This window comes from Macaca mulatta, chromosome 15 (assembly GCF_049350105.2).
Source record: "Macaca mulatta isolate MMU2019108-1 chromosome 15, T2T-MMU8v2.0, whole genome shotgun sequence".
Taxonomy (NCBI): Eukaryota; Metazoa; Chordata; class Mammalia; order Primates; family Cercopithecidae; genus Macaca; species Macaca mulatta.
This window is the reverse complement of record NC_133420.1, coordinates 17,474,447-17,492,612: the sequence shown is the minus strand read 5'-3', so window position 1 is coordinate 17,492,612 and position 18,166 is coordinate 17,474,447. Positions and strand designations below refer to the sequence as shown.

The 18,166-nt window shown below is 47.3% G+C and overlaps 1 protein-coding gene and 1 long non-coding RNA gene across 2 annotated transcripts in view; one reads left to right on the top strand and one right to left on the bottom strand.

Moving 5' to 3' along the window:
• GPR107 (G protein-coupled receptor 107) overlaps positions 1–18,166 on the top strand; it is an 83,971-nt gene that overhangs the window by 55,833 nt on the left and 9,972 nt on the right. The window contains 3 exon segments of the mRNA XM_077967789.1: positions 13,191–13,240; positions 15,561–15,644; positions 16,716–16,837. Of these exon segments, the coding sequence (XP_077823915.1) occupies positions 13,191–13,240; positions 15,561–15,644; positions 16,716–16,837 (256 nt within the window).
• Positions 5,677–11,179, bottom strand: LOC144335071 (uncharacterized). The gene is made up of 2 exons (XR_013405511.1): positions 9,656–11,179; positions 5,677–8,394 (listed from the first exon to the last, which is right to left on the bottom strand). It is a non-coding gene; the product is annotated as an uncharacterized LOC144335071 (long non-coding RNA).

The window sequence follows — 18,166 nt, the reverse complement described above, 5'->3', positions numbered from 1 at the left end:
TTGGGGTGAATATAGCTTTCAGAGAGTGTTTTTTTTTTTTTGGCTTTTATTTCTTTGTCTCTGGATTCCTTTTGACCAAACCTGAGGGAAATCTAAAGGAAAGCGTTGAGGCCGAAGCTGCCCACTGTCCTTTAGCCATGCCTTTGTCTCTCCTGTCACATGCTGTTGCTTCTCTCAGGTCCTCGGTCACTGAGACTCACAGCTGCACTGCATCCTCCAAGGGGGAGCTTAATTGAGTCTCGCACAGACACACCTAGCGCTGGCTCCACTCTGTCTTGCCTGCCAAGATTTACTGGCTCTGACTGCCCTTGAGCTCGCATCCCCATTGCCTTCTCTTTCTCCAGTGTCATTACCTTATAGGACTGGTGTCGAGATACACACTGTAAATTTAATTAACAGTCTCTGCTGCTGACCATCCTTTTTTTGGCCTTGTGTTTCGGAGGAAAAGTCAGAAGATATATTCTTAAGAGCCTTAGCTTTCATGTGAGCTTCAGAAGTATTTAAATAATCCCGGTTGGCTGGCTGCAGAGTTGAGGGAGGAATGGCTGCGTTCCGAGGTGCCGCTGTGCTCTGAAAGGAGCCGCGGCCATGCGAGGCATTTGTTAGGGCAGCGGTTCTCGAGGGGGTCCTCAGGATCTAAACTATTTTCATAATCATACAGTATGAGTCTCTTGTACTGTTGACATTGCCTGATGGTGAAAAGCAATGATGGGTAAAATTGCCGGCACCCTCACGTGATTCCAGGCTGTGGCACCAGACTCTACTAGTAGCCACTGCATTCTTGACTGTCACCTACTCACAGGGGGCGAAAAAGGCTCATATCACTTAAGAATGGTCTTGAAATAATAAAACTGTTGATTAAATCTCAACCCTTGCCTTTTAATGTTCTGTGAGACAGCATGGGAGGGGTGCACACAGCACTGCTGCTGGGCCTGAAGTGTGATGGGTGTGGCCTTGAGGGATAGTACATGTGCACTTGTTTGAATTGCAAGCTGAACTAGCTGCTTTTATTTTTTGTTGTTGTTGTTTTTTATTTATTTATTTGAGACAGGGTCTTGCACTGTTGCCCAGGCTGGAGTCCAGTGGTATAATCTTGGCTCACTGCAGCCGCAGTCTCAGCCTCCTGGGCTCAGCTGATCTTCTCACCTTACCCCTCACAGTAGCTGGGACTACAGGCGTGTGCTGCCATGCCTGGCTAATTTTTGTATTTTTTGTAGAGATAGGATTTTGTCATATTGCCCAGGCTGGTCTCAAACTCCTGAGCTCAAGTGATCCATCCACCTAGGCCTCCCAGAGTACTTGGATTACAGGCATGAGCCACTGTGCCTGGCCAAGCTGCTTTTATCTGGAAGAATGACTGTTATGGTGACACAGACTTGGGTTTTTGGTGGACATTCTCTTGAAAATGAACAAAGTGAACATATTACTTCAACAAAAATAACTAACAGTATTTGTTGCTAGTGATAAAGGAAAACTTGTATTTATCCCTGTAAGCCTGACAGTTTCCTAACTGACAGTTTCCCAGTTTTTGTTTTTTTTTTTTCCTTGAGTCAGGCTGGAGTGCAGTGGCACAATCTCAGCTCACTGCAGCCTTGACCTCCTGGGCTCAAGTGAGCCTCCCACTGCAGCCTCCTGAGTAGGTGGGACTTCAGGTCTTTGCCACCATGCCTGGCTAATTCTTGTATTTTTTGTAGAGATAGGGTCTCACTTGTTGCCCAAGCTGGTCTCAAACTCTGACCTCAAGTGATCCGCTCACCTTGGCCTCCCAAAATGCTGGGATTATAGGTGTGAGCCACCATGCCCAGCCAGTTTCCCAGTTCTTATAAGACTTCTGATGTAAGCAGAGGTGATATTAACAATGTGATTTTTTAGGAATTCTGTAATAAAATGTTTCTGTATCTGGGAGATCTACATAACACACTGAAATGGTGTCTTCCACCTGGCCAGTGCAGGATGTTCCAGTCATGCACTGGGGTAAAAGCTCTCCTGAAACTGCAAGATGGACCAGGGGAGTTTTTTGGTTGTTTTTTTTTTTTTTTTTTTTTTTTGAGACGGAGTCTCGCTCTGTCACCCAGGCTGGAGTGCAGTGGCTGGATCTCAGCTCACTGCAAGGTCCGCCTCCCGGGTTCACGCCATTCTCCTGCCTCAGCCTCCCGCGTAGCTGGGACTACAGGCACCCGCCACCTCGCCCGGCTAGTTTTTTGTATTTTTTAGTAGAGACGGGGTTTCACTGTGTTAGCCAGGATGGTCTCGATCTCTTGACCTCGTGATCCGCCCGTCTCAGCCTCCCAAAATGCTGGGATTACAGGCTTGAGCCACCGCGCCTGGCCCAGAGGAGTTTATTAATGTGAGAGTGTGGAACGTTCATTGATACATTTCAGATTCCCCACCTCCCTCATCTTTAGAAGCAACCTCTTGTCAGGCTTTAATGTAGAATCACAGACTATTCACAGTAATCTGAAAAGGCCTATATCTATCTGTATAGGGCCAGATTTTCTTCATATATTTTCACCGAATACTCCCTCACAGCAAGTTGAATGCTGATTGAATCAAATATGAGGACCCAGCTGCATCTTATTAAGCTAGACATTAAAGAGAATTACAAAAATAATTCCACTCTTCTCATTCTTCTTCTTTTTTTTTTAGAAAAGAGGTTTTTTATTTTGGGGCCAGGCAAAGTAGCTTATGCCTGTAATCCCAGCACTTTGGGAGGAGGAGGCAAACGGATCAGTTGAGGTCAGGAGTTCGAGACTAGCCTGGCCAACATGGTAAAACCCTGTCTCTACTAAAAATACAAAAATTAGCTGGGCATGGTAGCACACACCTGTAGTCCCACCTACCCAGGAAGCTGAGGCAGAAGGATTGCTTGAACCTGGGAGGTGGAGGTTGCAGTGAATTGATATCATGCCACTGCACTCCAGCCTGGGCCACAGAATAGGACTCTGTCTCAAATATATATATATATATGTTAATTTTAGAGACAGGGTCCTGTGTCATGCAGGCTGGAGTGCAGTGGTGTGATCATAGTTCATTGTAACCTCGAACTTCTAGGCTCATGTGGTCTTCTCATCTTAGCCTCCCACGTAGCTGGAATTACAGGCATGCACTACCATGCCTCACTAATTAAAAACATTTTTTTCGCGGAGATGGAGTCTCACCATATTGCCCAGGCTGATCTTGAACTTCTGGCCTCTAGCTGTCCTCCTGCCTCAGTCTCCCAAAGGGCTGGGATTACAGGTATGAGCCACTGGACCCATCCTGTTTTACTTTCTGATCCATATTTGTAGATGTAATCATATTAACAAAAATCTTGGGGTCTTAGGGAATTTTTAAAAGTGTGAAAAGGTCTTCAGACCAAAAGATGGAGAACTGTTGTGTTAGAGATGAGGCTTGTTGAGTCTCTCATGGACATGGGGATGTGAAGTTGAGTGAAGGTCTGTCTGGTTCTTCTCTTCCTTTGCCTATTGAGCTTATTCCAGACTTAGTTGGCCAGATGCTTGTGGTTATTTAAGATGTCTGTTAGCCCAGGGCAGCTTATGCCAAAGAACTCTGTTGTATTTGGGTATGTTCATATAAACAGACCTAACAAGAAACCTACTAGGGAAGACAAGAAGAGAAATAATCACTGCGTGTATCATGGCTGCAACTCATCTTTATATATTTAATTCTTATTTTTCATCCTTGCTTTCCTTTTCCTATTGGTGGTTTTTATCCCTTTGGGGAATAATAGACCTATTTGAGAATCTAGTGAGAGATACAGACTTTCCCATGTCTATATAAAATTTTCCATGTAATATCATAAGATTCATGGACCCCAGATTTAATAACCTCTTCTTTAGATTAATTTAAATCATCTTATTACCCTTCTGCAGTGATTTGGATAGGAACACACCAGCCTCATTATGATGTGAGACTTACCCGGAAGGACTCATTCCCAGGAGAGACCCTCTCCCCTTTTTCTGCTTTTTTTTTTTCTTGCTTTCTCTTTTCTATCACTTCCACTGGAGTGAACCTCAAAGAGCAGTTCTGCTCTGTTCTTTTTTGTTTTCTTTTAAAAAAGAAAAATAGGCCAGGCATGGTGGCTCTCACCTGTAATCCCAGCATTTCAGGAAGGTGAGGTGGGTGGATTGCTTGAGGCCAGGAGATTGAGACTATCCTGGCTAACAGGGTGAAACCCCGTCTCTACTAAAAATACAAAAAATTAGCCGGGCGTGGTGGCGGACGCCTGTAGTTCTAGCTACTCGGGAGGCTGCGGCAGGAGAATGGCGTGAACCTGGGAGGCGGAGCTTGCAGTGAGCTGAGATCGCGCCACTGGACTCCAGACTGGGCAACAGTGAGACTCCGTCTCAAAAAAAAAAAAATTAGCCAGGCGTACGTAGTGGTGCACACCTGTAACCCCAGCTATTTGGGAGGCTCAGGTGATCTGCCTGCCTCAGCCTCTCAAAGTGCTGGGATTACAGGCATGAGCCACTGTGCCTGGCCAATGTGTGTTTTTTATTAAGCTGGTTTAATACAGTGATTTTAAATTTCTTTAATCACCAAAACCCTCTTGTCATTACTTTTCGTTAGCAGATTGCACTCTATTCCTGTAATGCCATCAACCGAGTCACAGCTTCTGATCAACATTATGAAATAATCTTCCACTCTCAGTTCATTTAAGCTATACCCAAGAGCAGAGGCCTCTCATATCATCCTGCTGAGAGGCAGTCTTGTCTTGGACACATTGTCAGGCTCTTTTTAGGCCTTTAAAGTGTTGGGAATCTAGTACTTCAGGGGGCCCACAGCCTGCCAGAGGACCTGGTTAATGGTCTGTGGTGGCAGACCCTCCTTGGACCTGCCTGGGCCTGGTTCTTCTGCCTACTGGTGTTAACATGCATGTGCTTTCCGTGTGTCTTGAGACATTGTTGAGAACCACCAGCTCTTCTCAATTGATGGCTGCAGTATTTAGGGAAGGTCTGAGTCTCTTGCTGAGAAGGTTCTGCCTGCTATTAACCAGCCTTTGTCATCAAGCATTGGGAAGTCTGACCTTCATTCTTGCCTAGCTCGCTGCTGTGATTGTGTGCAGTGGACAGGAGGGGTGGGCGGTCGTGTGCGCCTCAGCCCAGCTGCAGCATTGTGTCCCAAGTCTCACTGGCATAGCTCACAGCATTGCGGCTGCAGGTTGCGACTGGCAGAGAAACAGGAGACACTGACGGGAACTGAGTCTGAAATCAGCATGGCCCTTTGCACACCATCCTCTCGCAGGGCCTTTGGTGCACTGTGGTTCTAGAATGGAAGGTAAATAGGAGCTGGAAACCTAACAGGCTTGGCAGCAGAGGTCTTTGTCAGAGCTAACTCTCCTCGTGTTGTGTGTGGTCTTTAGTGCTCTCAGGAGCTGTTTCTGCTGCTTTCATTGATGCTTTTTATCATTTAAGATATAATTTTGTTTACAATAATATGCACAGTCCTTAACTATTCAGTTTGATGACTTTTCATATCTCCTGGGTCATTGCTTCAAATGTATATTGCAAATGCTGTTTGTTTGTTTTTTGAGACAGACTTCTGCTCTTGTTGCCTAGGCTGGAGTGCAATGGTGCGATCTCAGCTCACTGCAACCTCTGCCTCCTGGTTTCAAGCAATTCTGCCTCAGTCTCCCGAGTAGCTGGGATTACAGGCATGTGCCACCGTGCCTGGCTAATTTTTGTATTTTTAGTAGAGACGGGGTTTCACCATGTTGGCCAGGCTGATCTTGAATTCCTGACCTCAGGTGATCCGCGCACAGTGCTGAGATTACAGGTGTGAGCCACCATGCCCGGCCAGAAATGTATTTTTGATTCATTTTCACATGACTCAACATTTTGAAGATCAAAGAATTTCATTCTCTGTGTAGTTGTTCTTGGCCACTCGCAGCCTTTCCCATACTTGCTCCTGATATGGTCTTTGAGTGGGATTAGTGGGATCTTTTCCTAGTGGAGGCCAGAGGACAGCTCGTGAACTAAACCCTCCCCAGAAGGGACATTTCAAGCCAGTGTGGTCCCAGGTCAGCACGTGGCCTGCGTCCTTTGATGATTGAGAGAAGCTGTTCAGCCAGACTTTCAGGCCTGTGCCTGACCACAAACGGGGGATGCTCCTCTGTCCCCCATGCTGAGCGAGCTGAATGGAGCCCAGGACGTAAGCAGATTGTGGAAATGCTGAGACTCAGAGTAAATCTGAGGTACTCTTAACGCCAGCCGGGCTGTCCGTCATCTTTATGTCTTTAATTTTTGTGTTTGACTCAAAATTCCCTCTGAAGCACAGCAGAGAGGAAGCAGACAATGAGGATGAAGAGTAGGTGGGGGTGTTTCTAGGCTCTGAGGCTGTCTTGCACTCAGGGAAGGATTGTTTTAGAAATTTTTCACCCTTTAAGTGGCTGTTGTGGGCCTTTGCTTCTGTGTGTCCCATAAATCATGTGGTATAAACTCCTTAGAAAGGATTACTGCCTGCTCTTGGGCATTGCCCAGCCTTTTGAGTCATGACTGCCTCGTCCTGAAGTAATCGTCCTGAACTGTGTCATCCTAAAGTCGCTAGTGGACTTTAAGGTTATGAACTGCCTGTCACTTAGCATGAAGCGTAGGTGTTAAGAGCTTGGTCCTTGGAGGGAGGTGGACTTGAGTTTGCGTATTGGCTTCTCCACTTACAAGCTGGGTGACTTTGATCATTTACTAAACTTCTCCAGGCCTGAATGTGTCAGGCCTGCTTCCCCCACAGAGGCCATTGTGAGATGAAGCATGAGAGGTGCCCACCCCAGCCCCTGGCACATGGTGATGACTCAGTTGATGGCAATGACCAGTGCTGTTGTTTTTGTCCTTGTCACAGTTCCAGGATCCTCCTGGGAAGTCAGCTGGGAAGGAGGGGATAATCTGTCTGCTTGCTGGCCTTCTTAGTTCCTCTTTCACTTAGAGGGGAGAGGGGACCACCTAGGGCAGGGGCAGCGCCTCCTGTGCACTGTGGGGGGCGTTGCTTTTCTGTTGCTGAGTCAGGGAGAGTATTGACTTGTTGGGCATTTGCAGGGGCTGTGGTATTTCCTGCCTCAGTGGGCACATGTCCTGTTCTCATCAGTAAGAAGGACTTACCAGAATGGAGTGTCATGGTCATTTTCCTGAGAGTGAGTTGGAGGTAGAGGAACCCACAGGACAGGAGGCCAGCCTTACAGGACCCCCAGGACCAGGTGGACATGACACCCTCCCCCATCCCCGTCTCCTCCTTCCCTCTCCCCTGCAGAAGTTTCAGAATGTTCATAGCTGGGCCTGATTCCATAAGATGAACGGGGGTGGCCTGGGCATCTATACTTAAAGCTCTTTGGGTGATTCTGTTGTTCACCCCCATTAAGAACCATTGCTACAAAGGAATTCTCCTACATATGAGGAGTTCGATGCCTGGAGACGGAGGCGGCAGGCCAAGGGCAGGCACACCAAGCTGGGATGGGGCAGGGCTGGAAGGCAGGCCTCCTACCTGGGGCCTTGTTTCTCTTCCTACACTCATTCTTCACCATATTTACTGCTCCTAATGGTGAGGTCAGAAATAGCCCGCCCAGCCTTGGTGAGCCTTCACTCCCACAGAAGCCCAACACCCAGCCTGCCACAGTCCGGTGAGCAGCAGGCTGTCAGTGTTCCTAAGTCAGGGAAATCTTTGGAAGAACAGTGGAGGGAGGCGTGGGACCCCAGGCTGCAACCTGCCGCCTGGCTGCTCACTGCATCATGCCGGTTTCACCCTGCTCGGAGCGGGCTCAGCCCCTGCTCGGCATCCTGACTCATCCTGTGCATATGGCAGCGCTGCTTGCAGGAGAGCCCAGGCGCCCTGGCAGCCCCCAGGTCCCCATTTGTTCCAGTTTTACTTACTGGATTCTTGCCAGAGGTGGCAGCCGCTGTGACTGTATATGCTACATTTGGTATTGGGCTAATCCTATATGATACAAACACTGTCATGGCAAGTAGCCAACTGCTCACTGCGAGCCAATTGCTTTCTGTGTACTACCCCATTAATTCCCCCAGCAACCCCAAGGGTGGGTATCATTACTCCTTAACAGGTGAAGAAACCGAGGCCCAGAGAGGGTTAGCTGACTTATCGGAGGCCACACAGGCAGTGAGCAGCAGAGTTGGAATTTGAACCCAGGATGTTCAATTGTACAGGGCCCAGACTCTTAACCCCCCTGCTCTCCTTTTTCTTACTCCACGAGTAAGCTCAGTCCCTGCCTCTGCTGCTTCAGCTGTGACTGGAGCTCCAGTGCAAGGCTTGGGAGCCTCACCCCTGCCAACTGCTATCCGATAAAGGAATGTCTTACGCGTGACTGGAAATGATGGCATCACAACTGGTGGGTTTTTATTTTTAATCTGTTTGTTTGTTTTACTGAGACAGGGTCTCACTCGGTCACCCAAGCTGGAGTGCAGTGGCACAGTCAGGGCTCACTTTGGCCTCTGCTTCCCCTCCTACCTCAGCCTCTCAAGTAGCTGGGACTATAGGCATGTGTCACCATGTCCAGCTGATTTATGTTTATTTTTAGTAGAGACAAGGTCTCCCTATGTTGCCCAAGCTGGTCTCTCCCTCCTGGGCTCAAGTGATCCTCTCGCCTCAGCCTCCCAAAGTACTGGGATTATAGGCGTGAGCCAGCCTGCTGGGTTTTGGAAACAACGGTGAGCTCCGCTTATTCTAACTACATTTCTCAAAGATAGCCCTTGTCCCCAAGGTCCATTTGTCAGTCTTAGCACCTACATGGCCTGGCATCTGCACCGTGGTGATGTTTCTTCATCAGTCCCCATGTGGGGTGCACAGGCTCATTTATGGAGTGGCTCATAGCCTACCTCCCTTCAGAGGGTGTCTTGCCTGAGCCTGGAGGATGTGACGTGGTGACGCATGATGCCAGGGAGGTGCCAGGTGGAGCACCTTCCTCTCCTTTGCTCTCACCCCACCCTGGGCCTTACTTGGTTAAGACCTGCAGTGCCTTAACCTCTTTGCTTTCTCTCGGTCCCCTCCCCATCCTCATTTCCTTCCCTGTGAAAGGACAGACCCATCAGACTTTACCTTAAAGATTCTCTCTGCTGTCTTCAACTTCATTACCTTGTTGCTCTTCCTTCTTTCCTAGCAACCACTGAGGTGGGATCAGCCTGCTGTTCACTGCCCCATCCACTCTTTGATTGCTCTACATCGATGGACATCTCACTGCCTCTTAGAGGGGCCTCTGCAGACTCAAGGTCTTTGACCTCATTTGGGCTCTTCCTCTTTTTTCTCTCCATCCTTCCTCCACGGAGGGATTGGTCTCAACATCTGATCATGGTGTTGTCTAAAGCCTTTGGGGGGCTGGTTCGAAGGTGGTTGTGGCTCCTCTCCATTGGTTTTTCATAGTTACAGATCGAACTCCTTGTTCTGCTCTTTCCCTTCTTCTCACTGCTGCAGTTGACTAGTTTAAAAAACAAAAATGGGCTGGCAGGGTGCTTCATGCCCGCAGTCCTAGCAGTTTGGAAAACAGATGGGAGGATTGCTTGAGCTCCAGAATTCGAGACCAGCCTGGGCAACGTAGTGAGACCCTGTCTCCATAAAAAGTTAGCTGGACGCGATGGTGTGCGCCTATAGTCCCAGCTGTTTGAGATCATGTAAGCCCAGCAGGTTGAGCCTTCAGTGAACCACGATCACGCCACTGCACTCCAGCCTGGGAGATAGAGTGAGCCCCTATCGCAAAACAAAACAAAACCCTTCAGAGCAGGAGTGTCCAATCTTTTGGCTTCCCTGGGCCACATTGGAAGAATTGTCTTGGGCCACACTTAAAACACACTAACACTAACGATAGCTGATGAGCTAAAAAAGAAAAATAAATAATTGCAAAAAAAATCTCCTAATGTTTTAAGAAAGTTTACGAATTTGTGTTGGACCGCATTCAAAGCTGTCCTGGGGTGCAGGTTGGACAATCTTGCTTTAGAGGTTCCCTGGGACCCCCAAAACCAACGAGGAGAACAAGTTCAGTCTTCTGTGTGTTACTGAATTTTTGGCTTTACTCTTAGCCCTGCCCTGTTTCCTAGGCTGTGCACAGGCCAGCCGCTTTGAGCTACTTTTCCTTCCCCGATATGTGCAGCTCTCTCACCTGTGAGCCTCCACACCTGTTCTCCAGCACTCTCCGCATTGCCTTCTCCCACTCTGGCTCATGGCTGAGCTGTGTTCAGGCCCTTTGAGAAACCCTCTCTTTCACCCCTTTTCCCTGGTCTGGCTTGGGAGCCCGTGCTTACGCCTGCCGGGGCACCTTGAAACCCAGGAATGAAAACATGACACCTCTGTCTGTCTGATTTTCTTAGTGAAGCAAGGTAGGAGTTTCCTTTGTCAGGACCTCAGCAAGCAAAATTCAGGAGAGACTTTTAAAGCATTTTTTAATCATTTAAACCGTCTAATTGTTGGTGCTGTGAAGAATCGAGTGTTCCTGTTGAAGAGGTGTTTGGCTGGTTTGGGAGGGCCACAGTTCCGGTCGTGTCGCTGGTTCTGTTAGGCAGAGTACAGTATGAACTGGTCATTTCATTGTCCCCTGCCGATGGGAGCAGCAGGTTTGCGTCCAGAGAGGAACACAAAAAGTTCATCCCAGAGGGTGAAGGTTAAAATCCCTGGGAGCACTTCATTATCCATATCTGATGCTTCTCAGTTCTCATGTCTTGTCCTCTGTGAAGGCCTTTCCATCCCCCAGGGGAGGAGGAGTACCTGATCGCACGCCCATCGGCAGTGGCTGTGTGTACATGTCACTCAGTGAGTGCATAATTTGTGCTTCAGTGCCCTTCTCTCCTCACAGGATGGCAGCTGCCCCAGGGGTAAAGGCTGCAGCTGTCGTGTATACTGCTGTATCCCAGGGCCTGGCTCAGAGTCAGGGCTTGGTGAGTTTGTATTGACTGAATAAAAAAGAGATGAGGCCAGACGCGGTGTCTCACACCTGAATCCCAGCACTTTGGGAGACTGAGGCAGGCTGTTGCCTGCCTGAGCAACATAGTGAAACCACGTCTCTACTAAAAATACAAAAATTAGTCGGGCATGGTGGCGCACACCTGTGGTCCCAGCTACTCAGGATTCTGAGGATCACTTGAGTCTAGGAGGTCGAGGCTGCAGCGAGCTGTGATTGTGCCACTGTGCTACAGCCTGGGTGACGGCAAGACCTCTCAAAAAAAAAAAAAAAGAAAAAAGAAAAAAAGAAATGATGAGAACCAGAGAGATTTAATTTTTAAATGTACTTTTTGTGTTGTTTTTTGAACTGGGTTCCTTATATTCACCCAGCCTGGAGTGCAGTAGCATGATCTTGGCTCACTGCAACTGCCACCTCCCAGATTCAAGCAATTCTCCATCTCAGCCTCCCGAATAGCTGGGATTACAGGCATCTGCCACCATGTCTGGCTAAGTTTTGTATTTTTAGTTGAGATGGGGTTTCACCATCTTTGCCAGGCTGGTCTTGAACTCCTGGCCTCATGATCCACCTGCCTTGGCCTCCCAAAGTGCTGGGATTACAGGCGTGAGCCGCCACCATACCTGGTCTTTTTTTTTTTTTTTTTTTTTTTGGAGACAGAGTCTTGCTCTGTCACCCACGCTGGAGAGTGCAGTGGCATGATCTTGGCTCAGTGCAACCTCTGCCTCCTGGGTTCAAGCAGTTCCCCTGCCTCAGCCTCCCAAGTAGCTGGGATTACAGGCACCCACCCGGCTAATTTTTGTATTTTTAGTAGAGACGAGATTTTGCCAAGTTGGCCAGGCTAGTCTTGAACTCCTGACCTCAGATGATCTGCCCTCCTCAGCCTCCCAAAGTGCTGGGATTACAGGCGTGCGCCCGGCCTATTTCTCTTTTCTTTTCTTCCTTCCTTTTTTTTTTTTTTTTTGAAACGGGGTTCTACTGTGTTGTCCAGGTTGGTCTCAAACTCCTGGACTCAAGCAGTCCACCTGCCTCAGCCCCCAAGTAGGCAGCATACCTGGCTAATTTTTAAATTTTTTTTTAAAGAGACAGGGGTCTCACCCTCTGTATCCAGGCTGGTCTCAAACTCCTGGGCTCAAGGGATCCTCCCATCTTGGCTTCCCAAAGTGTTGGATTCCAAACAGATATGAGCCACTGCACCTGGCTGAGATTTAATTTTTTCAAAATAACAAGACTGCCAGAGAGGTTGCCAGATAACAGATAAGAAAGCTGCTGTGATTTTGCGTCTTCGGGTGTTGTGTGCGTGCCTGCGTGAATCCACTGCAGCCCCAGAGGCAGGTGTTCTATCTTCTCAACTGTGAGACTTTCTCAGTGTCCCTCATTAATGCACTGGGTTTCTCAGAGGAGGTTCTTGTAGATTCTGTTAGTTGATACTCATCTTGAAGATAATTTAGGATTACAGGAATTTCTTTTGGAATCCTAAGCCTGATTGCTCCTCCCTGCCCGTCAACTCATCATGAGCCCAAAGGAGGAAGAAGAGGAAATTTGAACCTTCACCACCCACGGTCCCATTCTTAAACTGAATCAGTAATTGAATGCTATTAAGCAAAATTAATTTGCCTCCTGCAGGAAGGTTTATGATGAATGAAAGGATTGCTGATCTGGGAGGGAGCCAGGCTTCCCTCTACTCATCAATATTTCAGAGCCATAGGCAGTGTCAGGAAGGTAGCTGTCCTGGCTCAGCTGACCTTGAGCATGCATGAAGGTAGGATCCAGCCAGGAAGGTACTGAAAGGGCTTATTACAAGTAGCTTAATAATAACTTCAGTGAAATTTGCAAAATGCACCTGTGGGTATTGAATTTACACCCTCAACTAGTGGGAAGCTCCCCCAGATGGTTCTCTGGGACCAACCTGAGACTAGTCCCAGTGGAGGTCACAGCTCTGTGCAGAGCTGGAATGTTTAATGCTGGCTCTCTGGGGGGAAAAATTCCTGATTTGTAGCATCTTCCAATTCCTGTGATGTCAGTATACTCCCACCATAGCCAGGTTACAGCTGCTGACCCTTGGGCGGGAATCGCTGGTGCAAGCCAACTCCAGCTCACGCCTGTGGCTGTGCTGCTCCCACATTTTTTTCCTGGTGACTGGAGGAGAGCCTGCCCAGCAGACTTGATTCCAGATAGGTGGATGTGCCTCTGAGTGGTCCTCATCTGCATTAGAGGTGGCCTCTTGACTGAGAGGGTGTCTGAATGAGGCTTGCTTTTTAAAATGAGAAGTTAACGAGCTCTTCATTTTGTTCTTTCTTCTCTCTAGCTGCTATTAACTTAGCAAAGCTGAAACTTTTCAGACATTATTACGTCTTGGTAAGTAAAAAAAAAAAAAAAATCCTTAATCTATAAATAAAATCAATTCAAGGAGTAGAGCAAATGAACTTCCAAAGAATTGGTGGAAGCACAAGATGTGCCACCTAGAGCTGAGCAGTGTGGCTTGCTTTTTTTTTTTTCTTATCTTTTTATTTTTTTCTTTTTTGAGATGAAGTCTAGCTCTGTCACCCAGGCTGGAGTGCAGTGGTGCAGAGATCTTGGCTCACTGCAATCTCCACTTCCCGGGTTCAAGCAATTCTCCCTGCCTCAGCTTTCCCGAGTAGCTGGGATTATGGGCACCTGCCATTACACCCAGCTTATTTTTGTATTTTTAGTAGAGACGGGGTTTCACCAAGTTGGCCAGGCTAGTCTTGAACTCCTGACCTCAGGTGATCCACCTGCCTCGGTCTCCCAGAGTGCGAGGATTACAGCGTGAGTCACTGCACCTGGCCAGTGTGACTTGCTTTTTTGATTTTTTTTTTTTTTTTTTTTTTTTTTTTAAAGACTGGGTCTCTCTATGCTGCCTTAAGATGGACTCCAACTCCTGGGCTCAAAAAGATCCTCCCACCTTAGTCACCTGAGTAGCTGGGACTGCAGGTGCACGCCACCACGCCTGGCTTTCATTTTATAAAATCTAGTTGTGTCTTTTAAAATAGGAAATTAAATATCTGAGTTACATTTTTTAAATTTTTTTTTATATTTTATTTTTAAGATGGAGTCTCACTGTGTCGCCCAGGCTGGAGTGCAGTGGTGCAATCCCGACCACTATTTTTACTCATTTAGAAAACTGGGATCGCACTATCATGTTCTTCTGCAGCCATTTTTGTTTTATTCATTTAAAAAATTATTGGAGTATCAGCCGGGTGCGATGGCTCACGCCTATAATCCCAGCACTTTGGGAGACCGAGGTGGGCGGATCACAAGGTCAGGAGATCGAGACCATCCTGGCCAACATGGTGAAACCCCGTCTCTACTAAAAATAAAAAATAAAAACAAAATTAGCTGGGCGGGGTGGCTCATGCCTGTCCAACATGGTGAAACTCCATCTCTACTAAAAATACAAAAAAAAAAAAAAAAAATTAGCTGGACATGCTGGTGCATGCCTGTAGTCCCAGCTACTTGGGAGGCTGAGGCAGGAGAATTGCTTGAACCCGGGAGGCAGAGATTGCAGTGAGATGAGATAGAGTGCCACTGCACTCCAGCCTGGGCAACAGAGCGAGACTTCGTCTCAAAAAAAAAATTATTGGAGTATCTACCTTTCTCTTCTTTCAGATTTCCCTGCAGAAAACTAGTTACATGTTGTGGTAATAAATTTTCCTTAAGAAGAAAAAAATAAGAGTTTTTTTAAAACCTAAAAACAGGACTCTGATGGACATGAAAAGTTCTATCAGCTAGCACCAAAAGACAGAGCTTGCTAGGAATTGTTAGGATCATAATTTCTTAGACTGTATAAGGTACATGCCTCCCAGAGTTAGTTTGCTTCCTGAGTCTTGAAAGAACATTGCTAAGTCTTTCATCTGTGAGTTTGGCATTGTCACTTAGGACAGTTCCTTTGCTCAAGCAAACATCAGACTTCAGTGGTAGAGAGAGATGCAAGAGCAGACACTCCACTTAGGGTGGATTTTTTTTTCTTTCTTTCTTTTGTTTTTTCTTTCCCATGGATTTTATATCATCCACCAAACAGGCACAGGTCATCACAGAACCTCTCTTGTTGCGTGCAGTGATAATGAGTGGTCCTTGGCCAGCTGAGCTTAGTCCCCGTGCACAGGCCATGCTCTGGTGGCCAGCACATTGAGTCCTTGTCACTGCAGGGAGAAATTAAGGCATCCTGTCTTGCTAGAGAACTTGGTAGTATTTGTACTTCTGTGAGTGTGGACCTTGAATGCTTGCAGCATCTGCCAGAGAAGAGGACAGAAGCCAGTAATTTCCCTGTGTGGTTTTATTTTGCTCTCACTACTGGTAAATATTCCTCAAAGCCTGAGAATAAGCAATACAGCCTGTGGAGATTGAAATCAAGGGCTTCTGTCTGTGGATAGGGTGAGGAAGGGTTAAGAACAGCCCTACTGAAGTGTCCTGTGCTCCCCGTGGGTGTGGCTGTTAGCAATATCTTGGTCACCTGGAGAGTGAAGACATTCAAGTGTAACTGGCAGAGTAGCCGTGTCTCTCCGCTGCATGTATTAATTCACACTGTAAGTGTCACATACTTTTCTTTGAGTGATTCTGTTTTCTGTTTCCTAGTTCATTTGTGAAAGCAAATTGTTAAAGTGGTGTCCTGATTTTCCTGTTGATTTGATTTCCTGTTTCTTTCCTCCTCATACAGATTGTGTGTTACATATACTTCACTAGGATCATTGCATTTCTCCTCAAACTCGCTGTTCCATTCCAGTGGAAGTGGCTCTACCAGGTATGCTGCTCACAGGGCGGAATGCCAGAGAATTTATGCCTGAGGATAAAGTCTTGAAGTGTAACTTAACAGTTGTTACTAATTTGTCTGGGAATGACCACGAAGACCTTCCATCTCTTCTTTTTGTTAATTAAAAAATTGTTTTTTTTAGTTTTTGAGACAGGGTCTCTGTTGCCCAGGCTGGAGTGCAGTGGTGTGATCTCAGCTCACTGCAACCTCCACCTCCCGGGTTCAAGCGATTCTCCTGCCTCAGCCTCCCGAGTAGCTGGGATTATAGGGATGAACCACCATGCCCGGTTAATTTTTGTTTTTTTAGTAGAGATGGGGCTTCGCCATGTTGGCCAGGCTGGTCTCAAACTCCTGATCTCAAGTGATCCGCCCACCTCGGCCTCCCAGTGTTCTGGGATTACAGGTGGGAGCCACCATGCCCAGCCTCCTTCCATCTCTTCTGGCCTATAATTGAGATGATCTGTTTGTCCAGAAATGCTGCTGGATTCCATGAGGAATCTGAAAATAATTGCAATCTTGATTTTAGTTTTCAGTCTTAAAAGTCTGAAGAGAAAAGCCTAAGGCAGAGAAAGATTTGCCCTGAATAATTAGAACTTAGATGAGATGTGGTCTTTTCCTTTAGTTACAGGGCTTAGAGTAGTTAGAAATCAAGACTGCCCTTCTTCTTTGCCCATTTTATTATTTCGGTAATAAAGTCTCTTTGCAATAAACTAGAACCAGTTTACTAGAGTAGCCACCAAATGACTTTTTTCTTGAATAACTCACTTTGTGCTGTAGGCGCTGTAGGAGGAAGTGGGTGTGTAAGGAGCTCTTAAAAGCTCCCCACGAAGACTGGTTAAAGCAGAGCAGAGCGCGGCCTCTGAAAGGTCATCCCTGGGCAGGACGCTCCTCGTTTAGGCCTCGGCAAGTCTAAGGAAAATGCCCTTTAGCAGGAAGTGGCATTTGAGTGAAGAACCAGCAAGTGGTGGGTTGTGGGGGATATGTCAGTTCGTTGAGTTGCGCTGCTTTCTGAAGAACAGTTTTGCTAATCTCTTTGTTTTGGGGTGGTTTTTAAACTTGCAGCTCCTGGACGAAACGGCCACACTGGTCTTCTTTGTTCTAACGGGGTATAAATTCCGTCCAGCTTCGGATAACCCCTACCTACAACTCTCTCAGGAAGAAGATGACTTGGAAATGGAGTCTGTGTAAGAAATCTTTCTTCCCTCTTCCTTAGCCCTGACCCCTTTGCCTAACTCAAAGCAGCACAGTGTGAATCGGGCCAGCTGCTCTCAGCATTTCGTGGCTCCAGGGGTGGTTCCTCTATTTTTAGCAGAAGGAATGGACACTGGAAACGGACAGGCTGTCTGATTTGGTTTGAAGTACAGTATCTGCCAAGCCTTGCTGGGTCTTGTCAGGGAAGATGGAACTTGCCATTCCACTAAGCATCATTGGAGCCTGCTTTCAAGAACTCAGTGGCAAGAACTTAGGAATATCCATGGCCAGTTCACGAGGGAGAATAAGGAGCCCACTTTCTGTCAGGCCCACCATCAGGCGCTTATGTCTGAAAATGGAATCTTCTGAGTCATCTCTTAAGTCTGCTAATGATCCTCAGACATCCTCTATCGTCAGATAACTACGCGGCTTTTCACAGCACAATGACTTTGACCTATATCTGAGCACTAATAGGGGCTTTTCTGAGTCACAGAGTGAGTGACTCTAGGGTCCTATTTTCTGGGAAAGGGCGATCATTGTCTAGAAAAATGAATAGTGATTAAGCATATTTGCTTGTTAGCTCTGAAATTTGATAAGCCAGGTCAATTGCTGTGTTTGATGATTAGCCTAAGGCAGAGTTTTCCCTTCTTGGTTCACTGGTATTAAGTGTTCTGCCCCCAGCCCTGGCAGTCTTTGAATTCTTCCCAGTTCAGAGGCTGAGACTCGGCCCATGCTAGGCTCTGCTTGGCTGTCAGCGGGTCAGGCAGCATGAGACAGCTCTCTGTGCTCAGCTCCACGGCAACAGTAAAGGAAGGCAGGTCCTGCCAGTGGGCTCCAAACAGCATCTCCCATGCAGAGGAAGAAACTCCTCCTTCTAAACAGTGGAGTGGAGTGCAGGAGGACCATCAGCTGTGCCTTTCCTAGAAGTAGCAGGGTCTGAGCAAGCGTCTGTTGGTTGAAGAGGCACACATGTGTCAGGCTGGTAACCAGCAGCATCAGGAAATAACCTAAAACATGGTGTGTTTATCATTCCCCTGCTGGGAGGCTTTAGCTTCGTCCAGCCCCATAACACGGGGTCTTTGGGTGAGAGTGGCTGGGTCACGGCATCGTCTCCTTTACTGCATTGTACTCTACAGTGGTAATGGGGGCTTCCCGCTTCCCACATCCTTTCCCTCAGCCATTACATCTTGGAGTCTGGATGCATTATGAAGGTATTTTTGTTTCATAGCAACAGTTTTTTGAAAATTTTGTTTTGGTGCTTGTTTTCTCTCTGACAGTGCGGCCCACGCGGCTGCTCTCTGTGCAGCCATTACCCCACCAGG